This window comes from Salvia splendens, chromosome 12 (assembly GCF_004379255.2).
Source record: "Salvia splendens isolate huo1 chromosome 12, SspV2, whole genome shotgun sequence".
In the NCBI taxonomy this organism is placed as follows: domain Eukaryota; kingdom Viridiplantae; phylum Streptophyta; class Magnoliopsida; order Lamiales; family Lamiaceae; genus Salvia; species Salvia splendens.
This window is the reverse complement of record NC_056043.1, coordinates 26,418,477-26,438,125: the sequence shown is the minus strand read 5'-3', so window position 1 is coordinate 26,438,125 and position 19,649 is coordinate 26,418,477. Positions and strand designations below refer to the sequence as shown.

The 19,649-nt window shown below is 38.9% G+C and overlaps 3 protein-coding genes, 1 non-coding gene and 1 pseudogene across 4 annotated transcripts; 2 read left to right on the top strand and 3 right to left on the bottom strand.

Annotated features, from left to right (window-relative positions):
- Positions 1-674: 674 nt before the first annotated feature.
- LOC121757798 lies at positions 675-8,196 on the top strand (annotated as a pseudogene).
- A 1,584-nt stretch (positions 8,197-9,780) lies between these two features.
- On the top strand, positions 9,781-12,333 carry LOC121756974. The gene is made up of 5 exons (XM_042152417.1): positions 9,781-10,158; positions 10,476-10,553; positions 11,241-11,340; positions 11,776-11,918; positions 11,988-12,333. The coding sequence occupies exons 1-5, from the start codon at positions 9,826-9,828 to the stop codon at positions 12,201-12,203; spliced, it is 870 nt and encodes a 289-aa protein (XP_042008351.1). The 5' UTR covers positions 9,781-9,825; the 3' UTR covers positions 12,204-12,333.
- Positions 12,334-12,373: 40 nt separating this feature from the next.
- TRNAG-UCC lies at positions 12,374-12,445 on the bottom strand. Its single transcript has one exon. It is a non-coding gene; the product is annotated as a tRNA-Gly (tRNA).
- Positions 12,446-13,458: 1,013 nt separating this feature from the next.
- On the bottom strand, positions 13,459-16,295 carry LOC121757796 (protein DYAD-like). The gene is made up of 7 exons (XM_042153280.1): positions 15,490-16,295; positions 15,008-15,391; positions 14,865-14,924; positions 14,619-14,772; positions 14,472-14,525; positions 13,824-14,264; positions 13,459-13,746 (listed from the first exon to the last, which is right to left on the bottom strand). Exons 1-6 carry the CDS (start codon positions 16,293-16,295, stop codon positions 13,839-13,841), a joined length of 1,884 nt encoding a protein of 627 aa, XP_042009214.1. The 3' UTR covers positions 13,459-13,746; positions 13,824-13,838.
- Positions 16,296-16,336: 41 nt separating this feature from the next.
- On the bottom strand, positions 16,337-18,108 carry LOC121757795. Its single transcript, XM_042153279.1, has 4 exons — positions 18,025-18,108; positions 17,208-17,267; positions 16,630-16,702; positions 16,337-16,530 (listed from the first exon to the last, which is right to left on the bottom strand). Exons 2-4 carry the CDS (start codon positions 17,262-17,264, stop codon positions 16,337-16,339), a joined length of 324 nt encoding a protein of 107 aa, XP_042009213.1. The 5' UTR covers positions 17,265-17,267; positions 18,025-18,108.
- Positions 18,109-19,649: the final 1,541 nt, after the last annotated feature.

The window sequence follows — 19,649 nt, the reverse complement described above, 5'->3', positions numbered from 1 at the left end:
GGAAGTGTAAAATGAAGGGATGGGAAGTGTAGAAAGAAGTGAAAAAAATGGAAATAGAATTGCATATTTATAAAAAAAAATTGAAATTAAAAAAAAATTATTTACGCGGCCCGCTGCAATGGAGGGCCGCGGCTCACACGGCTCAGCCGCGTGAAGGCAGCGGCCGCAGCTCGCCCTCGACTCATTGCTCTCAGCCCTGCGCCCCGGCTCTCGGCTCTCTGCAATGGGGGGCAGCGGGCCGCGGCTCCCCCATTGTGAACACTCTAAGTATATCATTCATTTTGAACGCACAAATTAAATTTAAAGCAAGTTAATAAGGGCGAGTATCTTGATTTATACTCCTAGCTGGAGAAGAAGATATCTTAGTTGGCTAAATTGGGAATGATATTGTGCAATTCAGCATTTAAGTACTCTGTATCGATCTATGTTGGTCTCATTTGATTGTCATGACTCATTATTATATCATTTTCTATCTAAAATTATGTTGTAGAATTATATTAGTTGGAAGAGAGTGACTATGACTTATTATCGTAAGATTATTCATCTAGGATTAAGTTATGAGATTCAATCGCATAAACCAAACATAATGCATACTCCCTCCGTACTCCCTCCGTTCCAAAGTAGTTGAGATATTTCTTTTAGGTATGAGATTTAAACCATAGGGATGGGGGGAAATGACGAATATGGTGGGAAATGACTAGGAGTTGCTTCAGCTCTTGGATGTGCTCACCGGGCAAGATTCCAGCCGTCAGATCATCCCGGTCGTAGGGATGGGGGGTATAGGTAAAACCACTCTGTCTAGAAATGCTTTTGAAAATCGTCTTATTATTCAGCATTTTGATATTCGTGGTTGGGTTACAATCTCAGAGCTATAGTTGTTATGATTGGCACACACAAGGCTTTCACACACTCAATAAGATCACACACACACTCACTGTTGTATGAGATCACACAATGCAGAAAACACACACACTCACACTTTGAGTATTGAAGATGATAATCTTGGAGAGAAAACTGGAAAACTCTTTATTGATTAAACTCTACTCTAAACTACATACACGGTGAGCTATTTAAGCTCTATAATCAAGTAGCAACTGCTACTAACTAACTACAAGAAGAATCAAGAAAGCAAGAAGAATAACCGCTACATCTCAGCTAACTAACTGCTGCTCCAACGGCTAGTTCGGCTAGGTTGCTTCTACCTTCTCGGTTCAAGACCGAACTCCTTCCTCGGTTCAAGACCGAACTCCTTCTCGGCTTACAACCGAACTCTTCCTTCTCGGCCCATTCCAGCTCAACGCCGAGCTTCCTTACCGAGCTTCCATACCGAGCTTCCATACCGAGCTTCCATACCGAGCTTCCTTACCGCTGAGCTTACCGACTTCTGCCTTCTTCTTCTTCTCGGCTAGTTCCAGGCTAGTTCCAGCTCGGTAAGCCGAGCTTACCGAACTCCTTTCTAGCCGAGCTTCTTCCAACTGAAATGAGCACTCCTTTATTACAATTCTCCACCTGAGGGCTCATCTCAGTTCTTGCACAAACATTGATCAATTTCTTGCAATGATCAAACTTGTCTCTACCTAGAGACTTTGTTAGCATGTCAGCCGGATTGTGCAAGGTGTTAATCTTAATCACCTTCACTCTCCCCTTTTCAATCTCATCTCTAATGAAATGCAACTTTATGTCTATGTGCTTGCTCCTTTCATGAAAACCCGGATGTTTAGCCAAGCACATAGCTGAGCTGCTGTCACAATGAATCACCATTGTCTTTTGGTCAAAACCAAAATCAGAAATCACTCCCTGAATCCAAAAACTCTCCTGTACGGCTGCAGTGAGAGCTATATACTCTGATTCTGTTGTTGAGAGAGCAACAACACTTTGCAACCCTGACTTCCAGCTGATTACAGTTCCAAACATGGTGAAAAGATAACCTGTTTGGGACTTTCTGTTGTCCAGGTTTGCAGCATAGTCTGCATCACAATAGCCCTGCACAACCTCCTCAGATTCACCTTCCCAGCCATTGAACACAATCCCCCAGTCCTTAGTTGACTTCATGTACCTCAATATCCACTTAAGAGCATTCCAATGCTCCTTCCCCGGGTCTGCCATGTATCTGCTAGTCACTGAGATAGCATGAGCCAAATCTGGTCTTGTACAAATCATAGCGTACATAACACTTCCAATCACACTAGCATAAGGGATAGCCTCTATCTCATCATCCTCTTGCTTAGTTTTAGGGGCTTGTTCCTTTGATAGCTTAAAACTCTGGGACAGAGGAGTTGATGCAGCTTTTGCATTTTCCATTTTGAATCTCTGCAAAACCTTTTCAATATAGTCAGTTTGCAGCATCCACAGCTTCTTGCAGCCTCTATCTCTCTGAATATGTATGCCTAGGATCTTCCTTGACTCTCCTAGATCCTTCATTTCAAAGCTTGACTTCAGATCTTGTTTAACTTTCTGAATTTCTGTCATAGAAGGCCCTGCAAGTAGCATATCATCCACATAGAGTAACAGGTAGGCAACGGGAGTCCTGCCTGCCTTCTTGATGTAGATGCAATCATCATATTCTGACTTGGAGAAGCCAATCTTCTTCATCTGTGCATCAAACTTCTTATTCCACTGTCTAGGACTTTGCTTAAGTCCATAAAGACTTTTCTGTAACAGGCACACCTTGCCTTCTTCTCCAATCTTCACATAGCCCTCTGGCTGTTCCATGAAGAGAGTTTCCTCTAGATCTCCATTGAGGAAGGCTGTCTTCACATCAAGCTGTTGTAGCTCCCAGTCAAGCTGATTCACCACAGCCAATAGAATCCTAATCGAAGTGTGCTTCACAACAGGTGCAAACACTTCATTGAAATCGATTCCCTCCTGCTGTGTAAAGCCTCTAGCCACCAGCCTTGCCTTGAACCTGATTCTGTCTTTATCAGTGGTTTCTACCTTCCTTTTAAACAACCACTTGCAACTGATCAGCTTCCTCTCCTTTCCATCTGTATTCAGCTTGGATTTGTCCACCAAAATCCATGTTTTGTTCTTGAGTAAAGACTCTATTTCCTCATTCATGGCTTCAATCCATCTTTCTCTATCTTTACTCTGCATAGCTTCTTTATATGTGAGTGGATCTGCACCATCAATACCTTCAGCTGCACACAGAGCATAATACACAACATCAGAGAACTTTGTTGGTGGCCTTGTTTCTCTTCTAACTCTGTCCCTTGCAAGCTGATAGTCTCTGATTGAGTCTGATATAGACTCACCAGCCTGGTTGCCCTGAGTTGGAGCCTCTTCTTTATCTGAATCAGACTCACTCCCTGAGTCAATAACTCCACCTGCTCCTAGGCCAACCCCCACAGGCTCCACCTTGAAGAAATCACCCTCATCTTCATTGGAGTCCGGCTTATCTTTCAGGAATGGCATCTGATCCTCCAAGAACACCACATCCCTACTCACCAAGACCTTCTGCTTACCGGGCTCAATACACCAGAGCCTATACCCCTTAACACCCCTCTGATACCCCAGCAAGATACATTTCAGAGCCCTAGCTTCAAGCTTACTTTGCCTAGCATGAGCATAGGCTGCACACCCAAACACCTTGTATTTTGAGTAGTCACTGTGAGCTCCATACCACATGTAATCAGGAGTTTCAGATTTCAGGGCAGTAGATGGGCATTTATTGATGAGATAGGCTGCTGTATACACAGCCTCACCCCAGAATCTGCTGCTCAAACCAGACCCAAGAAGTAGGCACCTCACCCTCTCTAGGATTGTCCTATTCATCCTCTCCACAACACCATTTTGCTGAGGATTACCAGGAACAGTCCGGTGCCTCTTCATACCCTTCTCTTTACAAAACAGATCAAACTCAGCAGACAAGAACTCTAGGCCATTGTCTGTCCTTAAGCATTTAACACTTCTACCCTTCTCTAGCTCAACCTCCTTACACCATATCTTGAACTTTGTGAGTGTTTCAGATTTTTCTTTAAGAATATATACCCACAACTTCCTTGTATAGTCATCAATGATAGCTAGATAATACTTTCCTCCACCAATTGAACACACCGGTGAAGGCCCCCAAAGATCACTATGTATGTAGTCTAAAGGGGCTGTAGAAGAGTGAATACCTGTAGGATAGGGTGCCTTCTTAGCCTTTCCAAGTATACATTGCTCACAGGGGTCCATCTTGTTGAAATCTCCAGAGATCAGACCCTTCTTGATGAGTTCTTTCAAGCTTCCTTCGGCTGGGTGGCCCAATCTCTTGTGCCATAGCATTATGGAATCATCTGACACTGCATTGCTTTCTCCATCAACAGCCTTAGCCTTCAGATAATAGAGAATATGCTCTCTGTCAGCCTCCATCATCACTGCATCTCCAGATTTCACAAACAATTTTCCTTGACTCATCAATATGGTGAACCCTTTCTGTTCCAGCATTCCCAATGAAATGAGGTTCCTCTTCACTTCTGGAATATACCTCACCCCAGTTAGGATCTTTATAGAGCCATCTTGTAGGCTTAGCTTTACCTTCCCTATTCCTTTGATCTGACAAATGTGGTTATTACCAAGAACAACCGTACCCGATGCTTCTTGAAGATCATGAAACCAGCTTCTATTGGGGCACATATGGAAGCTGCACCCCGAGTCCATTATCCACCTATGGCTGACCCCACTATCACTGATATTCATGAGTTGAGCCGGGGGATCAGCACTCTCCACACAATCAGATTGATTGTGTCCCTCAGAGGCCATCTTTCTCTTCCATGCATGACAATCTTTTTTCAAATGTCCAGGTTTCTTGCACCAATAGCAAGCTCTGGTTTCCTTCTGAGCATCTGAACTTGAGGGTTTAGGGCCCTCAAACTTCTTCTTGAAGTTCTGCTTCTTGAACTTCTTCACATTCAAGGCCTCTGCAGCTTGAACATTGGAGCTTGCAGAGCCTCTGTTGGCTGTCTTCTGGAGTTCTTTGGCCATCAAGGCTGAATAGACTTCTGCATAGGTGATAGGTTTATCTCTTCCATAGATAATTGCATCACTTAGCTGATCATACGAGCTAGGCAAGGCATTCAATGTGAGAATGGCCTTATCCTCATCTGAGATCTTGACATCAACAGATCCCAGGTCATCAATGATCTTGTTGAACTCCTCTAGCTGCTCAATGATGGACCTATCTCCAGAAAAACTATAGGCATACAGCCTCTTCTTGAGATACAGCCGGTTAGCCAAGGATTTGGCCAAGTAAACTTCATCTAACTTGTCCAAGATCTCCACCGCAGTCTTGGCTTCTTGAACTTCCCTCAAGACCTTATCTCCAAGGCACAGAATCACTGCAGAATGTGCCTTGAGCTGCATCTCCTCCATCTTTGCCTGAGCTTTTTCATCAAGCACTGGAGCCTTTCCTTTCTCCTCTGGTTTTGCAAGAACTGCCGCCAAGCCTTGTTGAATTAAAACCGCCTTCATCTTCATCTTCCACAGGCCATAATCATTCTTGCCTGTGAACTTTTCTGCATCAAGCCTTGCTGCCATCTCTGAAACCGTTTGATCCTCTGCAAATCAGTTTCAATATCCCTTTCCCACAGACGGCGCCACTTGTTATGATTGGCACACACAAGGCTTTCACACACTCAATAAGATCACACACACACTCACTGTTGTATGAGATCACACAATGCAGAAAACACACACACTCACACTTTGAGTATTGAAGATGATAATCTTGGAGAGAAAACTGGAAAACTCTTTATTGATTAAACTCTACTCTAAACTACATACACGGTGAGCTATTTAAGCTCTATAATCAAGTAGCAACTGCTACTAACTAACTACAAGAAGAATCAAGAAAGCAAGAAGAATAACCGCTACATCTCAGCTAACTAACTGCTGCTCCAACGGCTAGTTCGGCTAGGTTGCTTCTACCTTCTCGGTTCAAGACCGAACTCCTTCCTCGGTTCAAGACCGAACTCCTTCTCGGCTTACAACCGAACTCTTCCTTCTCGGCCCATTCCAGCTCAACGCCGAGCTTCCTTACCGAGCTTCCATACCGAGCTTCCATACCGAGCTTCCATACCGAGCTTCCTTACCGCTGAGCTTACCGACTTCTGCCTTCTTCTTCTTCTCGGCTAGTTCCAGGCTAGTTCCAGCTCGGTAAGCCGAGCTTACCGAACTCCTTTCTAGCCGAGCTTCTTCCAACTGAAATGAGCACTCCTTTATTACAATAGTGTTAGAGAGCTTCTGTTAGAACTTCTTTCATGCCTAGTGAACTTGTTAAAAAAACCCGAAGATCAACTAGGACTCAAACTATACCAATGTTTGTATTGTAGAAGATATCTAATTGTGTTGGATGATATTTGGAGTGTTGAGTCTTGGGACAAATGGAAAATTTCTTTCCTGATAATTGTAATGGAAGCCGAATTGTTGTGACTACTAGGTTATCAAATGTAGCCACTCAGTCTAGTTCATCAAGTCTTAGGATGAATTTTCTAGATGAGGATAAGAGTTGGGATCTATTATGTAAAACTGCATTTCCTCAAGAAGACTGCCCCCTTGAACTAGTAGATATTGGGAAGAAGATTGTGGAGAAATGCAAAGGACTTCCTCTGTCGATTGCTGTGATCGGGGGTTTCTTGCCAAATCCAATAGGGCGAAAGAGTACTGGGAAGATGTTGCAAGAGACATTAACTCAATTTTGAAGTCGGATGATGATGATCTTTGCTTGAATTTACTATCTTTGAGCTATACTCACTTGCCGGTCCATCTAAAACCGTGTTTTCTTTATATGGGAATTTTAAAAGAAGATGAACGGATTTGTGTATCCCGACTCGTCAATCTTTTTGTAGCTGAGGGTCTTCTGAGACCAAACAAAATTCAAAGCCTAGAAGAGATTGCACAGGAATACATAAAAGATCTTGTTGACAGAAATCTCATCTTAGTTTCAACATGGAGATGGAATGGAAAAGCTAGAACTTGTTACATTCATGATCTTTTAAGAGAAATATGCTTAAGGGAGGTTAAGAAAGAGAAGTTCCTACATGTGATGAGTTTGCATGATGTTCCAGGAGGTATAGATGTTAAAGGACCCTTGTGCGTTTGACGCTTTACAATCAGCAGCACTTGTGCGTTCACTGATACTCAAGTGCTGCCCATTGCCTTCCAAATTTCGTTTGTTGAAGGTGTTGACGGCAGTTGAAAGTGATCCCGCCGAAACTATTTTTCAGCAAGTTAACTTACGGTACCTTCGTTACAAAATTTCTAAAGACTCAAGAGCCCTGCTTCCTTCCTCGGCATCCCGGCTGTGGAGTGTGCAAACACTGATCATCGAAACAAGCTTTAGGGTGATTGCGGCACCACCAGAAATTTGGAACATGAGACAACTTAGGCATCTGAATATCTACGAAGTTTTTCTTCCTGATCCTCCAACAATGGACCAACAAGAAGACGTTCTGCAAAACCTGCAGACACTCAGGACTGTCGTGAACTTCTGCTTTAGTGAGGACGTCTGCAAAAGAATTCCCAATGTCAAGAAACTGCGTATTATGATTATTTCTCATATGAGTGTCTCAGAATTGGTATTGGATCCCTAAGTAAGCTCCAGTCACTGAAATGCTCTTTTGACAACAAGATGGGAGATCTCACGCTTGAACTCTCGTTTCCAAGCTCACTCCAGAAGTTGTCTTTACGTGGTGGCTGTCTTCAATTCGACAATGTGACAGCAGTTGGGTTGATGTTGCCTCATCTTCAAGTTCTCAATGAAGGTCACAGGATCAGAGTGGAACCTTGTCGAGGGAGCATTCCCTCGTCTCAAATCCTTACATATTTCCTACAGTGATTTGATCCATTGGACAGCTGACGAATCCCATTTCCAGGTCTTGGAGAAGCTTTACCTTCAGCATTTGTGTGTATTGAATGAGATTCCTTTGGGTTTCGGAGAAATCCCAACACTTAGATATCTTACATTGTGGTGGTGTAGTGAATCTACTGCAGTTTCATCAATCAAAATAATGGAGGACCAGTTGAGTCTGGCCAATGAAGAGATTCAAGTTCGAGTAGAATTCAGCATGCATGAATTTTTCAAGTTCCAGGAAATGGTGGACACAACTCAATTCCCAAAACAGAATTTTGATTATAGTGAGGAAAGGCACTATAAAGATCTAGAAGAATTAAGACAAAGTTACTTGTGTAATTCAATAGTCATTCATTTTTCAGTTATAATTATAAGAGTGGTTGTTTGCTTGTACATACACGAACATTCAACTTTTTTCTTGTATTTTCCTAAACTTTATTTTTTAATACAATCTAGGGGTGTGCATTCGGGTTTCGGTTCGGTTTTTTGTCAAAACCGAACCAAAACCGAAAAAACGAATTTAGTTCAAAATCCAAACCGAACCGAACCCGAAAAACCGAAACCGAAAAACCGAAAATCAAACTTAAAAAACCGAAAAAACCCGAACAAAACCGAAAAAACCGAAAAACCAGAAAAAATAAATATAATATTAATATATATATGTGTGTAATTTATTTTATTTTATATATACTAATAGAATATTTATATATAATATAAAATTAATAATACATATAATATATATAATATAGTAGAATTTATTAAAAGAATATACTATATATTATATATAATATAATATATTAAATTAATAGAATATATATATAATTCGGTTATTCGGTTTTTTTCTTCGCCCAAACCGAACCGAACCGAACCGAAAAACCGAAATTTTTGTATTTACAAAACTGAACCGAACCGAAAAACCGAAATAACCGAACCGAATTTCAAAATTTCGGTTTGGTTCGGTTCGAATATTCGGTTTCCGATTTTTTTGCTCACCCCTAATACAATCACATAAATTTTCAATTTATCTAAATCTTCTTCTAGCGGAAAAATAGCAAATGATGTGTCAAATTAAAACTTATTGCCAACTAAAACTCCGTCGTTTAGTAGTATTACTATGCTTTTTAAAAATAGTAGTAAAGATTTAAAATGCCACAACATTATGAAAAACTCTCTCTAAAAACTAAGGAGTCCAATGAAGAACACATAATGCATTTTATCTATTCTTTGATGATTGACAGAATACCAAAGTTCTTACAGCAGTGGATTAACGATGTGGCACGAATACTACAATTTAGAAGACATGGTTTATTTGGATATTGCGAATATTTTTTTCTTGATACCATTTTTGTAGTTCACTCTTAAAAGAAAAAAAAGTTTGTGCGCGATTTCAAATTTTCAAATTTAAGTTAAGGTGTCTACACAGTACTTCCCATTGCACTGTTGTGGCATCGACATGCTTTGGGCAGACATTGCACATGTCAAAAGATATTCAATACATACTCTTTCGGGTTAGGAGTCTAACACGATCTTACTAAATATTTTAACTTCCAAACCAATAAATACACTCCCTCCATCCCTAATTTTTTGGTCCATTTTGCCATTTTCGTTCGTCCTCCACTTACTTTCTATTTTCACTTTTATTATAAACAGTAAGTCTCATATTCTATTTACTTTTTTAACTCATTTCTCTTTACATCTATTAAAACTCATACTCAACATAAAATGGACTAAAAATGGGATACAGAGAGAGTAGTTAGGAAAACATCATTTATCCTATATAGGCTAGCCATTAAACCACCGGGGTTAAAAGAAATAAATGTTGAAGTGGGATTTACAATTGGAAATTAAAAAAAAAAACGAAATGGGATTACCGTTGGAGTGGGGTCCGGGCTCCCGCGCCATGACAACTGATTTTCTTCTTCTTTTCCCGTCCACAAAAAAAAACACTTGTTTTTCACGGAATCGAGAATCGGCGGCCACTCCCAATTTTTTATTCAATGGCGTTGCTCTCATCTTTCCTTTCACCCAACCCCATCTCCCTTCACCTATTCACTCCTAAATCCCCTAAAAAAGTCCCCAGACTATTTTTACCTTCACTTGCTTCACTAAGCCCTCCTCCTCCTCCTCCTCCATCTCCCTCTTCTTCTTCCAACCCATCGCCATCAGCTTCTCAAGAGTCTACGCCAGCTGCAACAACTCAAACTTTTTCTGTTCTCGGAAAAGACTCGTCTCCGAAACAGCCAGAATTGCCCTACAACTATGCCTTCGCAGGCCTAAACGGAGACCCCGTCGTACGATTTTTACAGTCTACGGAATCTACGATTGAAAGAGTAAGTCAAATTCCTCAATTATTAATCGGTTGAATTCTGTTTTTGTACTTTAGTTGTGTTTTGGAAGTGCGTTTGCATTGCTATTGCTATGCTTGAATTCATATCAACTCCATCTTAACCCTAGCCTAATAAAAGCAGTATCAAAATAGAAATTAAAGTTGCGTTTGAATCAATATTGTTTTTCTGGAGTTTGTTCTGGTAAAAATATGTAAAATACAGAGATAGTGATGATCAGCTCTGCATTCTGATGATCCTTCCTAATATGGTGAATTGTGGTGACAAATTCTGATGATTCCTTCTTTTATATGCCTATGCAGGTGATATTTGACTTCCGTTTTCTTGCACTTCTAGCGATAGGAGGATCGTTGGCAGGCTCTCTGCTGTGCTTTCTCAATGTAATGATTCTTCAATGAATTGCTTGCTCCCCTCCCCTAATTTATTAGGTAGAAAACAGTACTAATATTATACCTCAAAAATTCTGTACGCGGTATTTAGTCTAATCTATTCAGCAAACTAGCTTGTTGGTAGCTTAGAACTTCCCAGGAACATTCTAGTGGTTTATAAGCTAGCTATTCCTGGTGCAGAATGATTGTAACGGTGAATTGTGTCCAGATGCAAAATAGTATCGAACTGAAAAGCAAATCACATATCGATATGGTTGCGACACGGTTAATATTCATCCTAGGCTTCTCTTGCCTTCCTTTATTTGGATTTGGTCTCTGGTTGAAGAAGCCTCGTATCTCTAACTAGGAAAGGGGAGTTCTGTTTTGTTGCATAAACATTAGGGGTGTCATAGAAGATTTATTTATACTTATAATTTACTTTTCAAGGTCATTCTTAATCCTCGTGAATTACCGAAAGGGCTTTTATATTGGGGACAGGAGGAGTGGTTGACTTGACTTACATGTGATACAAATTCTTCTATATAAGATGGAATTTAACCTGAATCCAAAACTCTTATCATAGCATCAGTGAAGACTTTTTCGTTTATTTCTTGATTTAACATAAATTTTCTTTTTTTTGTTCAATGTAAATCAGCAAATTTAACAAGATATGCATGAGACCAGTCTAAATTTTTGTAGGGGTGTGTCTACATATTTGATGCATACAAAGTGTACTGGACAAGCTGTGTCAAAGGAATCCATACTGGCAAAATGGTTCTGAGATTGGTTGAAGCTATTGGTGAGTTTCTTGAAGTTCTCAGTATTGCAAATCTATAATTTTCAAATATATAATTATTTCATAATGTTTCATGTCCATCTCGAGGCATTAACTCTAACTCATATTATGAATTCTACTTATCCATTAAAAACTTCCCATTTTGGATCTTTATCCTATTTTCTGCAGTTTTTTCTTATATATGATCAAATATTGTCCCTCTCATGCCTCAATCCCGGCACACCAGTATCCACTCATGTATTGTGACTCCACACATACTTTTGCTTCCTTGTTTACATATGAGTCTAAGTGATACAATCATCTGGGCGTAACAAAATCATGAGAACGAGTGTTGAGTTTCCAAGCTCCATCTCGCATATGAGTTTTAAGGACACATGATTATATGTATTCCAAATCTGCCTTTTTTCTGATATATTCTTTAGTTTCTGTTTAATCCAGATGTATATCTTGCTGGGACTGTGATGCTAATATTTGCAATGGGCTTGTACGGACTATTCATTTCAAACGTGCCTCCGGATGTACCTCCTAGCATGGATCGCGCACTGAAAGGGTCTTCCTTGTTTGGAATGTTTGCTTTGAAGGTAGCATCCTAGTGCCCTTTATGGGTTTGGATTTGGGTGGTTGTAATTAAGAACGGTATGGGGATGCAGGAGAGGCCGCAGTGGATGAAGATCAGTTCGCTGGACGAGCTCAAGACGAAAGTAGGGCATGTGATAGTGATGATCCTTTTGGTGAAAATGTTCGAAAGGAGCAAGATGGTAACCATAGCAACAGGGCTGGACTTGTTGAGCTACTCGGTTTGTATATTTTTGTCGTCGGCATCCTTGTACATTCTTCACAATCTGCACAAAAACGACACGCATTAGCACCCCAACCAGAACAAAACCAATGCTTGTATCAATGTATAATTCACCATAATAGGAGTATATGTGTATATGATACTGGTTTGTTATCTTTTCTAATTCAGGTATAAATTTTTTGTGTTGGATTGAAATATTTTATGACTACAAAAATGTAAAAAAAATTAGTGTACACATGCGTTTGCCGGGAGTCGAACCCGGGTCTATTGCTTGGAAGGCAATTATCCTAACCGTTGGACTACAAACGCTAGATGCTGTAGTTTAGAAATTTATAGGTATGTATTTACTTTTTCATATACGGCATCGGCAATTCTGTTGCGTATCGAGAATCTTGAGTAACATCGTTTTATTTTCTGATAAATCAACCATTCGAAAATTAACATATGATAAACTATAGTATGAGTAGTAGACCCGGTTTTAGTCCCGGCAAACGCATGTTTTTCAGTGTAAACGCATAATAAATGAGACTCCATCCAATTTCAGAAGTTCAAAGCAAAAAATAAAATAAAATAAAATTTAGTGTCAACCCAATTTTGATTTATTTAAATAAAATTTAATGTCTTGCTATTTTGGATACTTAAATTTTCAATTTCATTAAATTTTAACGAACATACGTACGTAATATAACTATGAAGATTACTAAAAGGAAAACAAATGAGAAATATACTCCCTCACCAGCCTGCGTCTCCCTTGGTCACTTATTGAACATTCAGTTTTCGTTTCGGTTTTCTCTACCAAATTAAATTGAACTGAAAAATTGATTTTTAATATAGTGTTTAATCAATAAATAAAGTTTATGCGAGGTCAATCGATTGAATTATTTTGTTTTATATTAGTCCTAATTGCTTATCAATATTAATAGCGTTTAATCAATTAATAAACTAATAGAATTAAATAGGAGTACAAAAGTTTATTATATTGTCTAAATTTTTTTTGTATATTCCATAATTTGATGTATGCATTTTCCTGAATTTGTACGCATAAACTTGATAATATTGACCTTGCGAATACGCACATCAAAATTTGATGAACTTGCGCGAATTCGAATCAACATGGTGAACACTTGAAGATTAAATTAGTCGAAGTCATTTTATTTCTCTAAAGCCACAAATCTATATATGTTACACATTTTCAATAAGAAGGTGGTGCACTAATATATTAAACTCACTTAATTAATCATGAACGTCTGTAGGCAAATTAATTAATATACTAAGATCGAAAATAAATGTCTCAAAATAATCGAAAAATATACTAGCAGGACGTTTATACATCTCCCATATGTCAAGTGATTGATATGTGAATGCCTAATGGCATATCCAATCCCCATCCAGAACCATATTTTTTTTGTATTGACTGTGCAAGAAAGAAAGCTAAGCAGAATATATATGTAAGTACATATATTATGGATTCAACCATGGCTGGAATCATCAGATGCAGACTTGAGAGTAGTAGGCAGTGCCAACCAGCTTCCTACCTCAGAGCAGCTCGTTGCCGTCTCTGTATAACCACCACCACTCTCCTACGCTGGTCTATTTGCAGAAACCTTGTGCTGTACAGAAAAAAAAAAGGATAACATTTCAAGATCAAGAATTTGTTGCATAGCTCAAAATTAACGTGACTGCTTACATGACTTAGATTGACTTAAGCAGGAGAGTTGGAGATTGTAACTTTGACTGCACGTTTTTCAGCCAAGGGTTTGACTATGGATGGTGATGGTGGTGGTGGCTGATAGTGGTAGGGAAGCTGAGGTGGCACGGTGGAAGAGGAAACTGAAGGAGGGGTGGGAACCTCAACTTGGACCTTCACAAAACTGCTGCTGTTGTTGTTGTTTGGCCACAGGAAAGTGCCCTGGGGCTTGCAGATTCTGAAACCACTCTTCAGCCTTTCTATCTTTGCTGCTTTTTCCGCTAACTGTAATTTTTTCCCCTCACCACCTGCACTTGATGCATCTTGTACTTGCTCTTCTTTGCTCTCCAATGCCGTTTTCTCTCCCATCCCCACTATCATTAATGAAGACCCTGCTTTTTCTGTTTCGGTCACATTTGGAGCTAGCTTCTCAAATTTTCCCTGTTTCAAGATTTCCATGCATAACAAATGGCATAATTAACTACTAATATGAAGATGAAGAACAGGTCTATGAGTCTATCTCTAAGTCTAACAAGCAGTCTTGTTTTCGTTTATAGCTATAAATTGTTTTGCAACTGACAATAACTTACTGTCTTCAAATCTAGATGATATCTCAAGGCATTAATTAGCCCTTCATTTAATACATACCTCAACGTCTTTCACAAAATCAGAGATGGTCATCAATTGTTCCTTGTACTTTTCCTAAAATATCAAAACACCATATATAATGTTTAGTTCAAGGTACACAACTTGTTGATCAACTTACTGAAGCTAAACGGTATACATTAACTATACCTCTGAAAGGTGCACACAGCTAAAATCTTGTTTTAAGGATTCAAAAGAAGCCGTAAGCTGATCCAGCTTTTGACTTATGTCACACTTGTTTGATTCTTCAGTGAATGATTGATTTTCTTGTTGCTTTTTCTTGTAACAAATTTCACCAATCTCCCTACAGTCATGTTAATTATAGTCAGTGATTTAAAACAAAATTGCATTACTCTTTTACTATATTATACTTATGCAGGATAAATATATCCTCACCTTCTCAACTTTCCAACTTCCTCCTCCAACTGCATCTTTGTTGCCATCAGTTCCAAACTTCTGTTGAAGAAACCAAATATTATTAAAAGTGAGTACTAAGATTAAGTGCATCATCAAACAATCATGTACTTAACATTTTCCACCTTTTAATTTTTGAAACATCACCCCTAAGCAGCTTCAACTCTCTAGCACATATAGGGTCCTGAGTTGGGGAATCACCAAGTTTCCAACCAGGTGGTGGCACCCAATAGGGGTCAGTCACCCCAGCATCCCTCCTGATGTTAACAAGATTAGCGCATTCCAACCAATACTCCATTGCTCCGTCAGGATTATGCCGCCTCCTGAACCTCTCCTGGCCTCCTGGAGCAAGCTTTCCAGCCATATGCTTCAGGAGATGGTCAAGCAGTCCTGTATCGCCTATCCTCTTTCTTGCTTCTGCTCTCAGTTGAGGCCTCAAGATCGGTTTCTCAGCTGTTGCTCCCTTTGACTTCATCACCTCCAAAAGATTTTGCTCCGCAAGCTTGTACCTTCACATTTTCTTGCTTTGATCAATAAAACTAGCAAATTAATGATGTAGAAACAGCCAGATAACTTAAATAGAATATGCCCCCTAATTCATATCTACCTTTGAGTAGACCAACGATCTTTTGGATCTCTTTGAATGAGTGATCCCCTTGATTTCTTACTACCCTTGATTTTCTTGATCTGATTCTTCTTCTGCATCTGATTTTGCTTTTGCTTTCTGATCTCAAGCTTTGGTTTCTTCGTTTTCCTTATGCTCAAATTCCTAAAAGAGTACCTCTTTCTGTTCATGTTCTCATTAATCTCCTCAACCTTGATCTTCTCCTCCTCTTCTTCCTCTTCTTCTTCCTCTTCCTCCTCTTCTTCTTCATCCTCTGCATTTTCCTGATCATCACAATTTTCCATATCTTCCTCTCGCTCTGCATAGTCACCATCTTCATGTTTCTGGCCATCTTCCCTAAATTCCCCATCATCACCAGTAGCTAATAATCCCATCTGAGATTCCTCAACTCCAGTGACAAAACTCGAAGATGAGTTCTGATCAACATAAACATCATTATTATCAACACTCTCCTTATGCCTACCCAAATACTTAACTTGCCTTCTTATCCCCCATGTCACCATCCCACTCCCCTTGAGTGCCTCAGATAGACAGCTACTTCCTTTCCTTTGTGCAATCAGCCAGAAAGCAATCCAACTCTTCTGCTCCATGAAGACCTCAGCCGGAACTATCCGAACAAGCACTCTTGCCGCCAGCGCTGACCCCATCACAAACTTCTCATCCAAAGTAGGATGAGACTCTCTCAAGCTGTAGTTGAAGAATGCTTTTAGCGACTCCATGCTTGGATACCTCACTGCCACATTCACCTCCGTATTCTCGCAGACCTTAAGTTCCAAAACATTACTCATTAACATTAAATAACATATAGTAACATTAAATGTATGGAGTACTAATTAGTTGCTTTTTGGTGACTATAATTTATTGGTGAAATCATATTTCTTGCCATAGCAACTCGGATGGAGCGGAGGTGAGCTGGGGTTCGTGGGGGTAACTGAGCGTGATCAATCTCGTAAAGATAACCCTCTTTCATATAGTTTTCTATAGGGGATTTATTTCCACCACCCCCAATCAAGAACTGGCTATCTGCACATATAAAGATTTATGTTTGTTTATCCTCAACGACTATTTTAGCTGCAAAGGTAAGTAAAGGTAAAATAGAAACACGTATATACTGGTACCTACCTTCAAGCAGAAGAGTACAGCGCGGCTCTGCTGCAGCAACGCTGCCGTGCACAGCATCTTTTTGGTCCATTTCCTGCATCGTAATTAATGTTTAGTCCTTTTGTAATTTTGGCAGTGAACTCCCTATTTTGATTAAACATGGCATAACATAGAATGTTTATAGTACTAAAGTTATTAACCATACACATGTTTTTGCAGCCCATGCAAGATAAACTCAAGATTTCAATTAAAAAACTGGGTTTTAAACAAACTCTTTAAAATTGGGATTTAAATTCATTTTGCAATTTTCAAATCCACGTGTAATTGATAAAAAAAATGGTTATATATATTATACTCCGCACTCATGTGTTAAGCAAGCATAATGATGAAAGAAAGAGATTTGGCATTTTAATGATTTTGGGTATGTATCTTAGTAATAGTGACAATACACACGCCATGCACACGGTTATTCCAAGCAAAACAAAATGTATGATTCTCAGAGCCTTGAGCTGAAAAGATTACTATTTTCGGCAGCGCGTGAGATATAATGTGGGACACAAAATAACAGACAGAAAGCGCTATAGAGAGAGAAAGGGAACCATGCAGTGCTGATGGGCTTTCTTTGAGCGTTTCCTGTAGTAGGTCTCTATCACCATCGTCTGTCAACATTCAGCACAAAACACGTTGATCAAGAAACTAAAATCTGATGAAAATATAATACTATAATCTTAAGTTGAGGGTGCAGAAGAATAATCAAGAGAGTGATACAAATTAACACTGGGGTTGGCGATTTTGGTTTAATGGGAAGTGAGGAAACATGATTGGGAACAAAATTTCCATTAGTAGTAACTCATTAATGGTGCGGTTAAGATCAGAAAGGTGCAAATGCTCTTATAGTAATCGCAGCAGACAATACGGGGAAAATTAATTATTTTCCTTATGAAAATTGAACGGTACAACACTCCATGCAGCACGTATTCATACAGTAGAGAGAGAGAGAGAGAGAAAACAATAAAGCTGCGAAGCCTGGAAAATCTGAAACAGAAGGTATGTTTTTTTCTACTCACGATATTGAATCAACCAACATGTTTTTCAAATGATGACTGGGCAGTTATTTTTTGATTCTCAAGAAGGTGATTTTTCGAATGAAGATGAACAATAAAAAAAAACTCAAAAGTTGAAGAGAGACCAAAATTAAAGGGAGAAAAAGAAGCGATGTTTATCACAAAAGACCGATTGACGCTGAATTCCAGAAGCCGTTTTCTGGACGCGGAGAAGAAATTTTTAGGAGCAAACTGTAAATGCAGAAAACCCTAGTTTCTCTACGCAAACATGTAGATACAAATGGCTAAGCGCATAGATGTTTTCTTCAAGTGAAAAGCACAACATAAAATATTCAGAGCGCAAAAATTATACCAGTTGTGTGAAAAGTAGAGGAAAATTTATTGAACAAGTGGAAATTCAAGCATTTGCGAAGAGAGAGAGAAGTGAAAAAAAATGGAAAAGGGAAGGAGATGGAAGTGGTGGAGCTGTGAAGAAATGAGTGAGAGATGATTTAGGGATCGAAGTGTGGAAATGGTTGAGCTCGGAATCTGCTTAAATGGCAGCGGCACTCTCATCACTGCCGCAGCGGCAGCACCATCTGAAATGACTTATATGCCCCTACTGCTGTTCCAACCAAATTCGCACTTCCAAATAATTAAAAGAATAATTGTATTTATTATTAAATATCTAAAGTTCTTATAAAACATTATTTTAACCGAATATTATAAACACGTGATACGTAAATTATAGTTAATCATTTCCTTCTTTTCGTTATATGGAGTTGGTTAAGGTGAGAGGTCGTTGATGTATAGTGTTGAATTTTAGAGCGGGGGGGGGGGGACCTAGGATTTGTAGAAATACGCAAATAATAATGTTTCGTATTTACAAATAAATTTGAATAAACGAAATAATGTTTTGGGGGTTAATACTACTAGTATTTATTTTATGTGTATAAGTATAATCTTTGTTTCGTATTTTGTTGCTCGTATTACATGTGGCTTGAGGAGAGAAAATCAAATGATGTAGCTAGAAAGAAGATTGGGCTTAGCATGTGATCTTTCTTATTTTTATAATTTTGGGCTTAGGAACACTCTTCATTTGTAAAATTTCAAATTTTGTTCTAGGATCTACGATAAAAATATGTAAACTACATTCTGCGAATCATAGTATATCCAAGAAAAATATGTAAAATGTTAATGATGAATGCATGCAACTACAAAGAAATTTGGTGATTTGAAAAAGGTTTGGAAACTTGTTCCGTGAATATGAATTTTGACAATGATTTGAAAAGGTAGCATTGAGTGGTGGCAAAAATGAGATACGACCATCGAAAATTAATCTTGCCCTATTATGCAACTCTGTTTCTTCGGAATTAACTGCGCCGTCCCGTCCCGTCCCTACGTACTCAAAATTTATTGGGGTGATATTAATCTTGCCCTCTTCATGCGATGCAACTATAATACTTGTACGTAAGATAATTTGCTAAAATTTTCACTATGTTAAAATGATCTTCATTTCCAGCGTCATTTTAAAGATAGCTACTTTTAATAACATTACCTTATAATTTGTAGCACAATGATCCTCTTCGCATACATTTTATGTATAGTGTATACATTTTCCTTTAACGATGATTAGCTACTTAAATAGTACTAAATTATTGATGGAACCAATATAAAATCAAACCTTGAATATACATCGAATTTTTACTGATAACCATCATTTTAAATTCCAAACTATTTCGAATTTTTAAAAATATCCTAAATTGTTGGTAATTTTAATTAGAGGTGGATCGGTACGGTATACCGTACCGAGAACGTCATACCGCATACCTTACCGAAAACTACGGTATGACAAAATATCATACCAATATCATACCGAAGTTTAATTCGGTATCGTTAATTTTTGATATCGTTATCTTACCGTTATTGCGGTATACCGTACTTTTACGGTATGCCGATACACGGTATGGTATACCGCAATACCGTTATGCAAAAAAA